General features: G+C 45.4%; 1 protein-coding gene across 2 annotated transcripts in view; it reads left to right on the top strand.

Moving 5' to 3' along the window:
* LOC139380916 (activin receptor type-2A-like) overlaps window positions 1-17906 on the top strand; it is a 57042-nt gene that overhangs the window by 27729 nt on the left and 11407 nt on the right. The window contains exons 4-5 of one of the 2 annotated variants that reach the window (XM_071124077.1): window positions 658-812; window positions 16442-16465. In XM_071124077.1, the coding sequence (XP_070980178.1) occupies window positions 658-812; window positions 16442-16465 (179 nt within the window). The remainder of the gene's footprint in view (window positions 1-657; window positions 813-16441; window positions 16466-17906) is intronic. The other variant, XM_071124078.1, reaches the window with a different exon arrangement.

Below are 17906 nucleotides of genomic sequence, written 5' to 3'. Positions count from 1 at the left end.
ACTGGGCAGGGGGAGGGGAGCGACGGGTAGAGGGTAGGAGGACGGGCACTGCACGGGGGGTTGTGGCAGGCAGGCAGCATCATGAACAGTGCCCCTCTTTTGCTACCTAATGCCAGTTCAGCGGAGGTCACCCACATAGAAAAGCAATGGCACGCCGTCTCTCTCTCTCACACACACACACACACACACACACACTGGATGTCACGCTGGCAGGCGAAGGAAGGGAAATCCACCTCAGAGGTGACACGAGTGGATGTTGTGATTATGTGGTGGGGCTTCTGCTTTGGCGGCGAGGCGCGATCCAGTATTATCTCTCTCTATCATGATGCTCTGTAATGGGCCTGTGCCAGGATGGGAGCCGGTCGAACCAAACATGCTTTAGCTAGATAGCTAGAAATGCATTCAATAAAAAATGACATCAGCCAGCTAAAGTTGAGCCCATATCATCTCTATATTATGAACACGGAGACTGCAACACATAAGTCATTATTTTTCACATTCTTGGCAAAGTTATTGTGGCGTCATTTTTACAAAACCCTTTCAGTGCTCCTTTCTTTTGAGTACATCCTATAATAGTCCTTTTGTCCTGGTATAATCTAGATTGATTGATTTAATTATCTTTCTCTCTCCCTCTCTTCTCTCTCTTTCCCTCCATAGCAACATCGAACCCGGTTACCCAGAAGCCTCCTGTCTTCACCACTCTGATGTACTCACTGGTGCCCATCATAGGCATCACTGCCATCATCCTCTTCTCGTTCTGGATGTACCGCCATCACAAGCTGGCATACCCGCTAGTCCTGGTGCCAACACAGGTATGACAACACACAGCACTAATGGACAAAACCCCCTTTAGTTACAATAACAGTTGTAGCTAGCTAGGCAATAACTGTAATAGGCTAACTGCTGTATATGAATGAGTGTTGTTCTCATTTTAATTTCACTTGTAGCTAGCATTTGATCTGTATTGGTTGGATGATGCAAGCAAGGTCTTTTTATTTCACCTTTATTTAACCAGGTAGGCTAGTTGAGAACAAGTTCTCATTTGCAACTGCGACCTGGCCAAGATAAAGCAAAGCAGTTCGACACATACAACAACACAGAGTTACACATGGAATAAACAAACATACAATCAATACTACAGTAGAAAAATCTATATACAGCATGTGCAAATGAGGTAGGATAAGAGAGGTAAGGCAATAAATAGGCCATGGTGGCAAAGTAATTACAATATAGCAATTAAACACTTGGATGGTAGGGTGTAGAAGATGAATATGCAAGTAGAGATACTGGGGTGCAAAGGAGCAAGATGAATACAGAATTGGAGATGAGGTAGTTGGATTGGGCTATTTACAGATGAGCTATGTACAGGTGCAGTGATCTGTGAGCTGCTCTGACAGCTGGTGCTTAAAGTTAGTGAGGGAGATATGAGTCTCCCGCTTCAGTGATTTTTGCAGTTCGTTACAGTCATTGGCAGCAGAGAACGGGAAGGAGAGGCGGCCAAAGGAAGAATTAGCTTTGGGGGTGAAAAGTGAGATATACACTAAATATACTATATTCAGTGTCCACAGATATGCTAGTCTGTGTACCATTCTCTTTAGCTAACATGTCACTCCTTATCATTGCCAAAGAGACTGGCCTTTTGGCAATCTCAAAGTTCAATAAGTCGTTATCAATAAAACGTCACAGTATGGTGCAGAGTGTTCGATTTGCCTGCTGGGGGGCAAGGAGACTCCCAGCTCCGCTAAAACCATTGACAACTGCGTGCCGTTTTCAAGGGATTGTTAAATAGATTTGAACTATTTGGTTGTAGTATCAGCACCACTCGAAGAGCATAGACAGAACTACACGTTTCAGATTATTCCATGCAAAACAATTGCGCACATTTAGCTCTATCAGAGTTATACAGTGTGTGACTGCATGCTTTTCATGATCAGATAACATCAATTGATATGTGAGGGTAGCCTCAATATATCTCCCAAAATTGGCCACCGTTAACTGGATATTTGAGTTATATAAAATAAAAGTGAACTATACCTGACACATAGGAGTGGTTTAGGTTATTTTCCATCCTTTGTGGGCTCTGCCCGTCTAGCAGTAGAAGGGTGAATTTGCCAATGTACTGTTAGCTAATTATGTTTACTTTGTAAGCTACTGTACCGGGAGAAACTTTGTACAGTTGGCTAAACATATAGCATAGTGGTAAGTAGACCGAATGTACCTTTCTCCATTCAATGTAGGCCTACCTAGCGAAGTTACCGAACATCCCCTTTTCAACTGTTTTTAAGTGTTTAATCACAATTGCTGCTGACAGACATGATTGATTGGATCACGTCAAATTGGCTAGTTAACAAGCTAACTTTTGCGGGATAAACTAGATGGCTATATTTGCTTGTCATCTATAGTGGTGATGACAGTAGTCCGTCCGACTGACAACTTTACCAGGATGAGGATTTACCGATGTCAAGCTCTTTCCAAAACCCTAATCTCTAATGAAGCAAGCAAATAATACATGTTTGCTTAGCTAGCTACATGCCAAATGGATAGGCTACCGTCACGTTTCTGAACTTGCATCGTCAATGGATGTTTACTGATCATGCAAAGCATGTGGTGACTTGCTGTATAACTCTGACGATAGAGCTAAAAGTGGAATGATCAGAAATGTTTAGTTTGGACTATGCTCTTCAAGAGGTGACGATATTAAAACCAAATAGTTAACATTTATTTAACAACCCCCTTGAAAACGGCACGTAACGTTAGTTTTTACTGCTCTAATTATGTTGGTGACCAGTTCATAATAGCGATAAGGCACCTTGGGGGGTTGCGTCGTGCTTTGCTTTGTGACTAAGAATAGCCCTTAGCTGTGGTATATTGGCCATATACCACACCCCCCCCTGTGCCTTATTTCTTAAATATTGTTAGGCTGGTATTTACTGATCATGAAAAGCATACAGTTACTTGCTGTATAACTATGATGATGGAGCTAAATGTCCGCATTTGTGGTTCTGACTATGCTCTTCAAGTGCAGCCAAATCGAACGTATTGTGACGTTTTATAGATCGTTACCAATAGAAGGTCACAATAAGGTGCAGAGTGTTCGATTTGGCTGCCGGGGTGGCAAGGAAATTCTAAAATTTGAATTTATAACAAAGTCAAAAACAAGCATTTAGCTGTTCGCTAGGCAAGTTGTATTTTGAGGCTTAAAACGAAGATGTTTTGTTTTTGGAATTGCGGGATGTTTTGTTTTAGAATTTAGATGTGAGCTAGTAACTTTTGACAACTTTTGACAGACTGTTTCTTCTGGACAAACAAATTGCAATTGCTTAGCAACCAGATACCAACATGTTCTGTGGAGAAAATAAGTTCCAATATTTGCATAATTGTTGTGATTGGAGGATAGCTGTGAGGGTGATCGAATCAGGATCAAATTTGAAGATGGCAGAAAGGCCTGTCTCTTTGGCACATGACGTGGACTCACCTCAGTGGATGGAGTATAGGGAGTGTATTATGTAAAGAGACTAGTACCGAGGCTACAGATATGCCACTGTAGACACAACACCTCTTTGTTTTTGTTCATCAACTTTTCCTCCATCACGGCATGCTGTGAGAGAAGTACTGCTGTATGAGACAGATCAGTAGCTATGGGTTGTATATGCTTACTGTACTTGAGCTTGTGCTGTTGGTTGGCTGAGAGTTTGAGAACTTTCAAACGTTGCACTACCTGCCACAACACTACCTGCTACAATGCATAGTGCCAACTGTAAAGTTTGGTGGAGGAGGAATAATGGTCTGGGGCTGTTTTTCATGGTTCAGGCCATGCCCCTTTAGTTCCAGTGACGCAAAATCTTAACGCTACAGCATACAATGATATTCTAGACGATTATGTGCTTCCAACTTTGTGGCAACAGTTTGGGGAAGCCCCCGCTTGAGAATGCCCCCGTGCACAAAGTGAGGTCTATAGAGAAATGGTTTGTCAAGGATCGGTGTGGAAGAACTTGACTGGCCCTCACAGAACCATGACCTCAACTCCATCGAACACCTTTGGGATGAATTGGGAGTGCCGACTGCGAGCCAGGCCTAATGCTCTTGTAGCTGAAGTCACGGTTTTGTCTCACCAGGGGTGATGGTCGGATGCACGTTTATCTTCGAAGGAATGAGCGTTACACCGAGGCCTGTACTCGGGATCGATTTGGTGGTGGAAGGTCCGTCATGGTCTGGGGCGGTGTGTCACAGCATCATCGGACTGAGCTTGTTGTCATTGCAGGCAATCTCAATGCTGTGTGTTACAGGGAAGACATTCTCCTCCCTCATGTGGTACCCTTCCTGCAGGCTCATCCTGGCATGACCCTCCAGCATGACAATGCCACCAGCCATACTGCTCGTTGTGTGCGTGATTTCCTGCAAGACAGGAATGTCAGTGTTCTGCCATGGCCAGCGAAGAGCCCGGATCTCAATCCCATTGAGCACGTCTGGGACCTGTTGGTATCGGAGGGTGAGGGCTAGAGCCATTCCCCCGAGACTTGTCTCGGAACTTGCAGGTGCCTTGGTGGAAGAGTGGAGTAACATCTCACAGCAAAAACTGGCAATTCTGGTGCAGCCCATGAGGAGGAGATGCACTGCAGTACTTAATGCAGCTGGTGGCCACACCAGATACTGACTGTTACTTTTGATTTGGACCCCCCTTTGTTCAGGGACACATTATTCAATTTCTGTTAGTCACATGTCTGTGGAACTTGTTCAGTTTATGTCTCAGTTGTTGAATCTTGTTACGTTCATACAAATATTTACACATTTCTGAATATAAACGCAGTTGACAGTGAGAGGACGTTTCTTTTTTTTGCTGAGTTTATAACAACATAACATTATCGTCCCTCTTTACGGCCTTTAGTTTTGGTTGATAGGCATGAATGTACGGACACCCTTGGCAGATGGTCAGGTTGACATCAAGCCAGTGTATCATGTTGGACATAGTCTGAGCTGGGAAGTAGATGTGAGGAGCCATGCTGTTCTTTAACATCTTCATTGACTATTTCTACATAGGCAGGCAGGCATCCCTTCTGATGTTCCTGAGGTTGTGCCATAGCTGCAGCAGCAACAGTCTCAAGTTAAAGGGATGCCCTAATCCACCTTCCAGAAATAAAAATCATGAAACTCCTGTCAATTAGGTGAAAGCCTGCAGTACCAGTCAAAAGTTTGGACACAACTACTCATTCAAGGCTTTTTCTTTATTTTTACTATTTTCTACATTGTAGAATAATAGTGAAGACATCAGAACTATGAAATAGCACATATGGAATCATGTAGTAACCAAAAAGTTTTAAACAAATCAAAATATATTTTAGATTCTTCAAAGTAGCCATCTTGTGCCTTTATGACAGCTTTGCACACTCTTGGCATTCTTTCAAACGGCTTCACCTGGAAGGCTTTTCCCATATATTCTGAGCACTTGTTGGCTGCTTTTCCTTCACTCTGCGGTACAACTCATCCCAAACCATCTCAATTGGGTTGAGGTCGGGTGATTGTGGAGGCCAGGTCATCTGATGCAGCACTCCATCCCTGTCCTTCTTGGTCAAATAGCCCTTACACAGCCTGGAGGTGTGTTGGGTCATTGTCCTGTTGAAAAACAAATTGACAGTGAAACTAAGCGCAAACCCAGATGGGATGGCGTATCGCTGCAGAATGCTGTGGTAGCCATGCTGTGGTAGCCATTCTGGTTAAGTGTGCCTTGAATTCTAAAAAAAATCACACAGTGTCACCAGCAAAGCAACCCCACACCATCACCCCACCACCTCCATGCTTCATGGTGGGAACCACACATGCAGAGATCACCCGTTTACCTACTCTGCGTCTCACAAAGACACGGTGGTTGGAACCAAAAATCTAGAATTTGGACTCATCAGACCAAAGGGCAGATTTCATCCGGTCTAATGTCCATTGCTCGTGTTTCTTGGCCCAAGCAAGTCTCCTCTTCTTATTGGTGTCCTTTAGTAGGGGTTTCTTTGCAGCAATTTGACCATGAAGCCTGATTCACACAGTCTCATCTGAACAGTTGATGTTGACATATGTCTGTTACTTGAACTCTGTGAAGCATTTATTTGGCCTGCAATTTCTGAGGCTGGTAACTTTAATGAACTTATCCTCTGCATCAGAGGTAATTCTAGGTCTTACTTTCCTGTGGTGGTCCTCATGAGAGCCAGTCTCATCATAGCACTTGATGGTTTTTGCGACTGCACTTGAATAAAACTTTGTTCCTGATTGACTAACCTTCATGTCTTAAAGTAATGATGGACTGTCGTTTCTCTTTGCTTATTTGAGCTGTTCTTCCCATAATATTTTAATTTTATTTTATTTCACCTTTATTTTTTTTATTTTTATTTTTTTAATTTTTACCCCCTTTTTCTCCCCAATTTCATAGTATCCAATTGTTGTAGTAGCTACTATCTTGTCTCATCGCTACAACTCCCGTACAGGCTCGGGAGAGACGAAGGTTGAAAGTCATGCGTCCTCCGATACACAACCAACCAAGCCGCTGCTTCTTTAACACAGCGCACATCCAACCCGGAAGCCAGCCGCACCAATGCGCCGGAGGAAACACCGTGCACCTGGCCACCTTGGCTAGCGTACACTGCGCCCAGCCCGCCACAGGAGTCGCTGGTGCGCGATGAGACAAGGACACCCCTACCGACCAAGCCCTCCCTAACCCGGGCGACGCTAGGCCAATTGTGCGTCGCCCCACGTCCGTGGGGCGGTCGCGGCCGGTTACGACAGAGCCTGGGCGCGAACCCAGGACTCTGATGGCACAGCTGGCACTGCAGTACAGCGCCCTTAACCACTGCGCCACCCGGGAGGCCCCTATTTCACCTTTATTTAACCAGGTAGGCTAGTTGAGAACAAGTTCTCATTTACAACTGCGACCTGGCCATGATAAAGCATAGCCGTGTGAACAGACAACACAGAGTTACACATGGAGTAAACAATTAACCAGTCAATTACACAGTAGAAAAAAAAGGCATGAGGAGGTAGGCGAATAATTACAATTTTGTAGATTAACACTGGAGTGATAAATTATCAGATGGTCATGTACAGGTAGAGATACTGGAGTGCAAAAGAGCAGAAAAGTAAATAAATATAAACAGTATGGGGATGAGGTAGGTAAATTGGGTGGGCTATTTACCGATAGACTATGTACAGCTGCAGCGATCGGTTAGCTGCTCAGATAGCAGATGTTTGAAGTTGGTGAGGGAGATAAAAGTCTCCAACTTCAGCGATTTTTGCAATCGTTCCAGTCACAGGCAGCAGAGAACTGGAACGAAAGGCGGCCAAATGAGGTGTTGGCTTTAGGGATGATCAGTGAGATACACCTGCTGGAGCGCGTGCTACGGGTGGGTGTTGCCATCGTGACCAGTGAACTGAGATAAGGCGGAGCTTTACCTAGCATGGACTTGTAGATGACCTGGAGCCAGTGGGTTTGGCAACGAATATGTAGCGAGGGCCAGCCGACTAGAGCATACAGGTCGCAGTGGTGGGTGGTATATGGACTTGGTCTTTCACCAAATAGGGCTATCTTCTGTATACCACCGCTACCTTGTCGCAAGACATCTGATTGGCTCAAACAAATTAACTTTTAACAAGGCACACCTGTTAATTTAAATGCATTCCAGGTGACTACCTCATGAAGTTGGTTGAGAGAATGTCTTCACTATTATTCTACAATGTATAAAATAGTACAAATAAAGAAAAACCCCTGAATGAGTAGGTGTATCTAAACTTTTGACTGGTAATGTATGTTCTATCAGTGGGTAAAATCTATATTTTTGGTCCATCTGTTAAGTCATGAAATCATGTTAAAACGGGTCACAGACGCATGGTTCTTGTTACTGGAGATGGGTGGGGGTGGAAACACACTAACACTTTTAGAACAATTACCTGCTTCCAGATCCCCAAATCAGCTAAGTATGGTCAAACTTGTCTAGAACACATTCATCCGTTTTTATATTGACATGACAAAGTATAGATTTCACTTAGATGTGCCCAATCTAAACTGTGTACCAAATGATTCAACTCAGTTTCTCCTTCAAGTATTATCTCGCAATGTGTCTGTGGGAAATGTGGGAAAGGGCCCGTGTTGCTATAGCAACGTACTCTGCACTTGAGACGAACTGCAAGTTGAACTCGATGAGAGGCTCCTAAATTAATAGTGCCGTTTGTTTAGGTGCTTTTTTACAGCTAGCTAGCTACTTTACATACTGATATTGACTTTGGTGTTATTGTGTGTTGCTACGTTTGCTAGCTAGCCAGCTAGTCAGCCAGCACAGAGAAAGAGCTTTGTATTGTGGGTTTTGTAGTCGATTTGAGCTGCAACACATTTCCACATGTTGTTACCAACCTTGTTATAACGACAAAATGAAATAGTTGTTCACCCAAAATATTGTTTGTGTTATTTAACACTGTTTACCACTGTTAATCATAGAAGTGAGTGGTTTGGTGTGGATTATCTATAAGTTTAGAGGTCACGCCGACCCCTTTTTGAGGCTCCTGAACCAAAGGGCACTCGACCTCTCTTCACAATGAGACCCACTTCTCTGACATAAGAGCATCAGTGCTGATTTTAGAACCAATGTCCACTCCTGCATTAGTGTTATAATAGTTAGAAGACCGATCGACATGCGGTACATGAACCTGTCTCAGAATCGGTGTAACGGGTTCTGTTAGAGGCTGATAGAAGGACGGCTGGTTAGGCCTAGCTAGGATGAGTGGTCCTTTCTCAGTATGGGCGTCCTAAGCAAGTACAGTGCCTGATAATCCTGAGAGGCGGATTGAAGAGGGCAATTAAGTGTGCGCGTGTGTGTGGTTCTCGCCCACTTGTCATCGCCCGCACCACAAAACACTGAGCACAGGAAAGTGTTTCCTCGTTCGGAGAGGATAGGGGGAGGGTCGATAAATAATGCACGCTCTCTCTGCTCCCTCGCTTTCTCCTTCTGCTCCCTCGCTTTCTCCCTCTGCTCCCTCGCTTTCTCCCTCTGCTCCCTCGCTTTCTCCCTCTGCTCCCTCGCTTTCTCCCTCTGCTCCCTCGCTTTCTCTCTCTGCTCCCTCGCTTTCTCCTTCTGCTCCCTCGCTTTCTCCCTCTGCTCCCTCGCTTTCTCCCTCTGCTCCCTCGCTTTCTCCCTCTGCTCCCTCGCTTTCTCCCTCTGCTCCTCCACCTTCCCTTATGGCTATAAAAAGGCTTTCTGCACACAGGTCAATGAGACATGCCTGAGTTTGATCAATAACAAGCCATATTTTCATTAACACTAGAACCACTGGGCCTCTAAGGAACCCCCTTCAAGCTGATTAGTAGTCATTCTGGCTGCGACATTCTAACAGTGGAATGAATACTTTTCATATATACTATCGCAAAAATAATCATTTGGTTGCGTTTATGAAGGTCTTGGGTAATTTTAGAATAGTTTTTTTTATTTTTTATTATATTACAATATCATTTTCATTCGTTCATGTTACAAGGCTATATTTAAATACAAAAACGCATAAAAAAACAATAACTCAAGAGTTCAAAACATTTTATTTGTGGAATACCTTTTGTTACAACTATGAGACAGAAAGCATATGTGTTAGAGTACGGTAAAAGCTATAAAATAAAATAAAGTCTTTACAATTGTTTTTATTTTTTAAATACCCCCAACCACCAAGACGCATGGTCAAGATGCACAGTGAAATTATGAAAACATCAGCAGCTGAAAAATCATTATAAGCACCAAGTGGCCTTGATAAATAGTGAAATTCGGCACAAAAGCAATAATGGCATTAAAATGAATATGTCGATAGCATACCAGTCAAAAATAGTCAATTATTTTCAGCTCGTGATTGTTTATTGCGTCTTCACTCAATGGCATCAGTTGGATTTCATTTAGCTGTTATGCCTTGTCCTAACAGTTGACTTAGCTGTTATCCCTTGTCCTAACAGTTGACTTAGCTGTTATCCCTTGTCCTAACAGTTGACTTAGCTGTTATTCCTTGTCCTAACAGTTGACTTAGCTGTTATTCCTTGTCCTAACAGTTGACTTAGCTGTTATCCCTTGTCCTAACAGTTGACTTAGCTGTTATCCCTTGTCCTAACAGTTGACTTAGCTGTTATCCCTTGTCCTAACAGTTGACTTAGCTGTTATCCCTTGTCCTAACAGTTGACTTAGCTGTTATTCCTTGTCCTAACAGTTGACTTAGCTGTTATCCCTTGTCCTAACAGTTGACTTAGCTGTTATTCCTTGTCCTAACAGTTGACTTAGCTGTTATCCCTTGTCCTAACAGTTGACTTAGCTGTTATCCCTTGTCCTAACAGTTGACTTAGCTGTTATCCCTTGTCCTAACAGTTGACTTAGCTGTTATCCCTTGTCCTAACAGTTGACTTAGCTGTTATCCCTTGTCCTAACAGTTGACTTAGCTGTTATTCCTTGTCCTAACAGTTGACTTAGCTGTTATCCCTTGTCCTAACAGTTGACTTAGCTGTTATCCCTTGTCCTAACAGTTGACTTAGCTGTTATTCCTTGTCCTAACAGTTGACTTAGCTGTTATCCCTTGTCCTAACAGTTGACTTAGCTGTTATCCCTTGTCCTAACAGTTGACTTAGCTGTTATCCCTTGTCCTAACAGTTGACTTAGCTGTTATCCCTTGTCCTAACAGTTGACTTAGCTGTTATCCCTTGTCCTAACAGTTGACTTAGCTGTTATCCCTTGTCCTAACAGTTGACTTAGCTGTTATCCCTTGTCCTAACAGTTGACTTAGCTGTTATCCCTTGTCCTAACAGTTGACTTAGCTGTTATCCCTTGTCCTAACAGTTGACTTAGCTGTTATCCCTTGTCCTAACAGTTGACACAGTTTTCATACCTTTCACTTGCTTGACACACTTTTGACATAACTTTGTTTGGTTGTAGTGTGTAATAGTCTCCAGTTCTCCCATCATCTTGTCATTCTTCAGCACCGTTGTGGACTACAACGGCTGTGCAGATGCTTTATTTTGCACAGAGGGAGAAGCTCCCGATTCACTTTGTTCGTGGTGCCAGACAGATTTGTTTTCTTTGCAAGCAACTTATTCGCTAATGATGATGAAGTGAAGAAATTGTCCACTGTGTCATTTGTCCCATTGCCAATGTCAGGTTCCACAAGCCTCATCACCACATTCCCAACATTTGCTCACCTGCTGCCGATGTGGGAATTTTCCCAGATTTTAAAAGCCATTCAGCATGTGGTAATTACAGTTGAAGTCGGAAGTTTACATACACTTAGGTTGAAGTCATTAAAACTTGTTTTTCAACCACTCCACAAATTTCTTGTTAACAAACTATAGTTTTGGCAAGTCGGTTAGGACATCTACTTTGTGCATGACACAAGTAATTTTTCCAACAATTGTTTACAGACAGATTATTGTACTTATAACTCACTGTATCACAATTCCAGTGGGTCAGAAGTTTACATACACTAAGTTGACTGTGCCTTTAAACAGCTTGGAAAATTACAGAAAATGATGTCATGGCTTTAGAAGCTTCTGATAGGCTAATTGACATAATTTGAGTCAATTGGAGGTGTACCTGTGGATGTATTTCAAGGCCTACCTTCAAACTCAGTGCCTCTTTGCTTGACATCATGGGGAAATCGAAAATCAGCCAAGACCTCAGAAAAAGAATTGTAGACTTCCTCAAGTCTGGTTCAATTTCCGAACGCCTGAGGTACCATGTTCATCTGTACAAACAATAGTACGCAAGTATAAACACCATTGGACCACGCAGCCGTCATATCGCTCAGGAAGGAGACGTGTACTGTCTCCTAGAGATTAATGTACTTTGGTGTGAAAAGTGCAAATCAATCCCAGAACAACAGCAAAGGACCTTGTGAAGATGCTGAAGGAAACAGGTACAAAAGTATCTATATCCACAGTAAAACAAGTCCTATATCGACCTAACCTGAAAGGCCGCTCAGCAAGGAAGAAGTCACTGCTCCAAAATCGCCATTAAAAAAAGCCAGACTACAGTTTGCAACTGCACATGGGTCGTACTTTTTGGAGAAATATCCTCTGGTCTGATGAAACAAAAATAGAACTGTTTGGCCATAATGACCATTGTTATGTTTGGAGGAAAAAGGGGAGGCTTGCAAGCCGAAGAACACCATCCCAACCTTGAAGCACGAGGGTGGCAGCATCATGGTGTGGGGGTGCTTTGCTGCAGGAGGGACTGGTGCACTTCATAAAATAGATGGCATCATGAGGGAGGAAAATTATGTGGATATGTTGAAGCAACATCTCAAGACATCAGTCAGGAAGTTAAAGCTTGGTCTCAAATGGGTCTTCCAAATGGACAATGACCCCAAGCAAAGTCAAGGTATTAAAGTGGCCATCACAAAGCCCTGACCTCAATCCTATAGAAAATTTGTGGGCAGAATTGAAAAAGCGTGTGCGAGCAAGGAGGCCTACAATCCTGACTCAGTTACACCAGCTCTGTCAGGAGAAATGGGCCCAAATTCACCCAACTTATTGTGGAAAGCTTGTGGAAGGCTACCTGAAACATTTGACCCAAGATAAACAATTTAAAGGCTATGCTACCAAATACTAATTGAGTGTATGTAAACTTCTGACCCACTGGGAATGTGATGAAAGAAATCAAATCTGAAATAAATCATTCTCTCTATTATTAATCTGACAATTCACATTCTTAAAATAAAGTGGTGATCCTAACTGACCTAAAACTGGGAATTTTTACTAGGATTAAAGGTCAAGAATTGTGAAAAACTGAGTTTAAATGTATTTGGCTAAGGTGTATGTAAACATCCGACTTCAACTGTACATAGTTATGCATCATTCCCCACCATACTTAAATTATAGAATCTGTTATATGTGTCTATGTTTCGGTTCAGTTTTGAGGCAATTATCGAGGTGTTTATCAGCTGGGGCACTACACTTTCAACTGTAGGGAGAAGGAGTGAAGCAGGCCCTACTGTCTGAAGGAGTGAAGCAGGCCCTACTGTCTGAAGGAGTGAAGCAGGCCCTACTGTCTGAAGCAGGAGAGGAGCAGGCCCTACTGTCTGGAGAAGGAGAGGAGCAGGCCCTACTGTGTGAAGCAGGAGAGGAGCAGGCCCTACTGTGTGAAGCAGGAGAGGAGCAGGCCCTACTGTGTGAAGCAGGAGAGTAGCAGGCCCTACTGTCTGGAAAAGGAGCGGAGCAGGCCCTACTGTCTGAAGAAGGAGAGGAGCAGGCCCTACTGTCTGAAGAAGGAGCGGAGCAGGCCCTACTGTCTGGAGAAGGAGCGGAGCAGGCCCTACTGTCTGAAGAAGGAGAGGAGCAGGCCCTACTGTCTGGAGAAGGAGCGGAGCAGGCCCTCCTATCTGGAGAAGGAGCGGAGCAGGCCCTACTGTCTGAAGAAGGAGAGGAGCAGGATCTACTGTCTGGAGAAGGAGCGGAGCAGGCCCTACTGTCTGGAGAAGGAGCGGAGCAGGCCCTACTGTCTGGAGAAGGAGCGGAGCAGGCCCTACTGTCTGGAGAAGGAGCGGAGCAGGCCCTACTGTCTGGAGAAGGAACGGAGCAGGCCCAACTGAAGGCAGAAGGAGAGGAGCAGGCCCTACTGTAGGCAGAAGGAGAGGAGCAGGCCCTACTGTAGGCAGAAGGAGAGGAGCAGGCCCTACTGTAGGCAGAAGGAGAGGAGCAGGCCCTACTGTAGGCAGAAGGAGAGGAGCAGGCCCTACTGTAGGCAGAAGGAACGGAGCAGGCCCTACTGTAGGCAGAAGGAGAGGAGCAGGCCCTACTGTAGGCAGAAGGAGAGGAGCAGGCCCTACTGTAGGCAGAAGAGGGGAGCAGGCTCTGTCGGGAAAATGAGCGGATCGTGACCTACTGTCGAGAGGTGGAGAGGCAACAGGGGAAACTATTTAAATGACATGCCCTCCTAAAACTAGTTATAACTCCAGTTATGTTTGATATTAAGATTCGGACAACAACAGTGTGTTATATAGACGTTTCTATTGCGATTCGATACTGTGATTTTATTGCGATTTGATGTCCCAAACATATTGCTCACCATATGTCTGCTGCAGAGGGACAAGAAATAGCCATGAGAAAACACACATTTTGATCAGTCATGGAAATAAAAGTTCTGAAAACGAATTTGTTCCCTATTTAAAAAGATGGAGAACAAGCTGTGAAGGAAAAATCCTGGAGTTGTGGTCCAGGTACAGGCAGCTAGCGCAAAAATTATATCACGATACGATATATAGTCAAAAATAATATAGCCCAATATGGAAATCTATCCATTTTTTTCTCCCCCATCACTATTGTTGACACCTGATCTCCAAGAAGCTGCTGTTATCTGCTGGACCATCTACAGCCAGCTGCCTGATGTATGTCAAAGACACCTTTTGGGTAAGCATGTCCTTCAGCAGAGAGAGAGAGAGAGGGCGGGAGGGAGGGAGGCAGGGGGCAGGTGAGAGAGGGTGGGAAATAGATAGAATAAGGGAGGTAAAGAGAGATGGAGCGAGGGAGGGAAAGAGAGAGAGAGAGGGAGGGAGGCAGGGGGCAGGTGAGAGAGGGTGGGAAATAGATAGACAGGGGGAGAGATGGAGCAAGGGAGGGAAAGAGAGAGAGAGAGGGAGGGAGGCAGGGGGCAGGTGAGAGAGGGTGGGAAATAGAGAGAATAAGGGAGGTAAAGAGAGAGGGGGAGCGAGGGAGGGAAAGAGAGAGAGAGAGGGAGGGAGGCAGGGGGCAGGTGAGAGAGGGTGGGAAATAGAGAGAATAAGGGAGGTAAAGAGACAGGGGGAGAGATGGAGAGACAAAGGGCACACAGCCTTTGAACCATCCTTAATGTCTCTCCTCACTGCCTACAGGTCATACAGCTTCACTACTACAGCTCTTCCTTTCCCTCCATTACCAATGGCTCACTGAAATGACAGGCAGACAAATCAACACAAAGTGCACCTGTCTTGGCGTACTCTGCTTACTGTCACCTGGGTCCTAAGTCCAGGGTCAGCTTTATTTCACAGGCACAGGTGTTACCGCTGCCTGGGATTTCATTTTATACTCTTGTTTCTACTACATTCTGGACTCTGACATTCTCATGGGCTTGCTTTCTTCTGCAGGCTCTGGCTTTCGCACACGTCTGTACTCGCACACGTCTGTACTCGCACACATGCATCACTAGCATTTAGCTGCGTGCGTGTGTGTGTGTGTGTATGCGTGCGTGTAAAGATACCGTCTGTACTTGCTTGACGGTGTGTCAGGGGAGGGAAGGGACCAGAAGCGTAATCACACTCTGTAACAGCCATTGCTAAATTCTGAGGGAATTGTTGGCAGCCGCTGAAATGCTTCCCGTCAGCTTGTCATTATTACAGTGTCCTCAGGCTGAACACACTATAATATACACACAGAGCTGTGCTTGAAAAGCTGGTGTTAGCAGGCGGGCTGCAGCCTCTCTCCTCACACACATACGCTTAACATACTGCCAATGTGACACACACCATTACTAGTTATGATTTGCCCCGGGAGTTTTGTTAGTCACTCCCTTCGCCCTATTGCGTCATCGGTCAGTGGTGTGTGAATGGTGGAAACAGCAATGAATTGGCTGGAGATTTAGTAGGATTGTTTTGTAACAGTGTTTCGAGTCAGTCAGTGCTGGGAGAACGAGAGAGCATTCTCAGGCAGGGGAGGGCAGGACAGGGCAGAGCAGGACAGGGTAGGGTAGGGCAGAGCAGGACAGGACAGGACAGAGCAGGACAGGACAGGACAGAACAGGGCAGAGCAGAGCAGGACAGGACAGGGTAGGACAGGACAGGGTAGGACAGGGCAGGGTAGGACAGGGCAGAGCGGGACAGGGCAGAGCGGGACAGGGCAGAGCGGGACAGGGCAGAGCGGGACAGGGCAGAGCAGAACAGGGCAGGACAGGGCAGAGCAGGACAGCAGGACATGGCAGAGCAGGACATGGCAGAGCAGGACATGGCAGAGTAGGGCAGAGCAGGGCAGGGCAGAGCAGAGTAGAGTAGAGTAGAGTAGAGTAGAGTAGAGTAGAGTAGAGTAGAGTAGAGTAGAGTAGAGTAGAGTAGAGTAGGACAGCAGGACAGGACAGAGCAGGACAGCAGGACAGGACAGGGCAGAGCAGGACATGGCAGAGTAGAGTAGAGTAGAGTAGGGCAGGACAGCCTAATAGACTGTTAGATGTTGTCGTGACTTGGAAACGTGGCTGCAGGGGAACTCACAGTTGACTGGTTATTCCTTCCAGATGTTGCTTTGTACCAATGGCCCATCCTTGTTGTTGAGGTCCGTTGAAGCCACGCTTGACTCTCAGGACAGACCCATGGTGTCCCTGATCCTAGGTTAGGAGTGGTGTTAAAATATCCTCTGGCCATGGGTCATCAGCTCAGCTGTCATTTGTCTTGTCTCTCATGCTGGAAATGTTTTCTTTACACCTCTTTCCTTAACTAGCACGCCTTTCATATTATGATAGAGGTAAGAGAAGTCTCTGTCATTCAGCAGTTGGTTACGATCTGTTCACAGTTTCTGCATCTCTTGTGAATATGATTTATCATATCCCTCAAGCTTGAGACTCCCACCACCTCAGATGCACCATTCATGTCTATTTTAGTTTGAAACTGCGCACTGTTATTTTCATTTTTTTTAATGTGCACGGATATACGCTAAATCCACTGTCCTGTTTGGGATTCAGCAGCAGGAGTGAAGTGCATGGACCGTTGCCTTATTGGTTGGAATGCAAGAGTCTGAGCATGCTATGATTGCAGCCAAAGAACGTTATGGTGAAATGATCGATATGGTGTCATATACACTGCTCAAAAAAATAAAGGGAACACTAAAATAACACATCCTAGATCTGAATGAATGAATTTTCTTTACATAGTTGAATGTGCTGACAACAAAATCACACAAATTATCAATGGAAGTCAAATTTATCAACCCATGGAGGTCTGGATTTGGAGTCACTCAAAATTAAAGTGGAAAACCACACTACAGGCTGATCCAACTTTGATGTGATGTCCTTAAAACAAGTCAAAATGAGGCTCAGTAGTGTGTGCGTGTGGCCTCCACGTGCCTCTATGACCTCCCTACAACGCCTGGGCATGCTCCTGATGAGGTGGCGGATGGTCTCCTGAGGGATCTCCTCCCAGACCTGGACTAAAGCATCCGCCAACTCCTGGACAGTCTGTGGTGCAACGTGGCGTTGGTGGATGGAGCGAGACATGATGTCCCAGATGTGCTCAATTGGATTCAGGTCTGGGGAACGGGAGGTCCATAGTATCAATGCCTTCCTCTTGCAAGAACTGCTGACACACTCCAGCCACATGAGGTCTAGCATTGTCTTGCATTGTCTCACAAGGGGTCTGAGGATCTCATCTCGGTACCTAATGGCAGTCAGGCTACCTCTGGCGAGCACATGGAGGGCTGTGCGGCCCCCCAAAGAAATGCCACTCCACACCATGACTGACCCACCGCCAAACCGGTCATGCTGGAGGATGTTGCAGGCAGCAGAACGTTCTCCACGGCGTCTCCAGACTCTGTCACGTCTGTCACGTGCTCAGTGTGAACCTGCTTTCATCTGTGAAGAGCACAGGGCGCCAGTGGCGAATTTGCCAATCTTGGTGTTCTCTGGCAAATGCCAAACGTCCTGCACGGTGTTGGGCTGTAAGCACAACCCCCACCTGTGGACGTCGGGCCCTCATACCACCCTCATGGAGTCTGTTTCTGACCGTTTGAGCAGACACATGCACATTTGTGGCCTGTTGGAGGTCATTTTGCAGTGCTCCTCCTGCTCCTCCTTGCACAAAGGCGGAGGTAGCGGTCCTGCTGCTGGGTTGTTGCCCTCCTACGGCCTCCTCCACGTCTCCTGATGTACTGGCCTGTCTCCTGGTAGCGCCTCCATGCTCTGGACACTACG

This window comes from Oncorhynchus clarkii, chromosome 22, assembly GCF_045791955.1.
Source record: "Oncorhynchus clarkii lewisi isolate Uvic-CL-2024 chromosome 22, UVic_Ocla_1.0, whole genome shotgun sequence".
Taxonomy (NCBI): Eukaryota; Metazoa; Chordata; class Actinopteri; order Salmoniformes; family Salmonidae; genus Oncorhynchus; species Oncorhynchus clarkii.
Note: the sequence above shows the minus strand (reverse complement) of the source record. Positions and strands in the feature narration are given on the sequence as shown.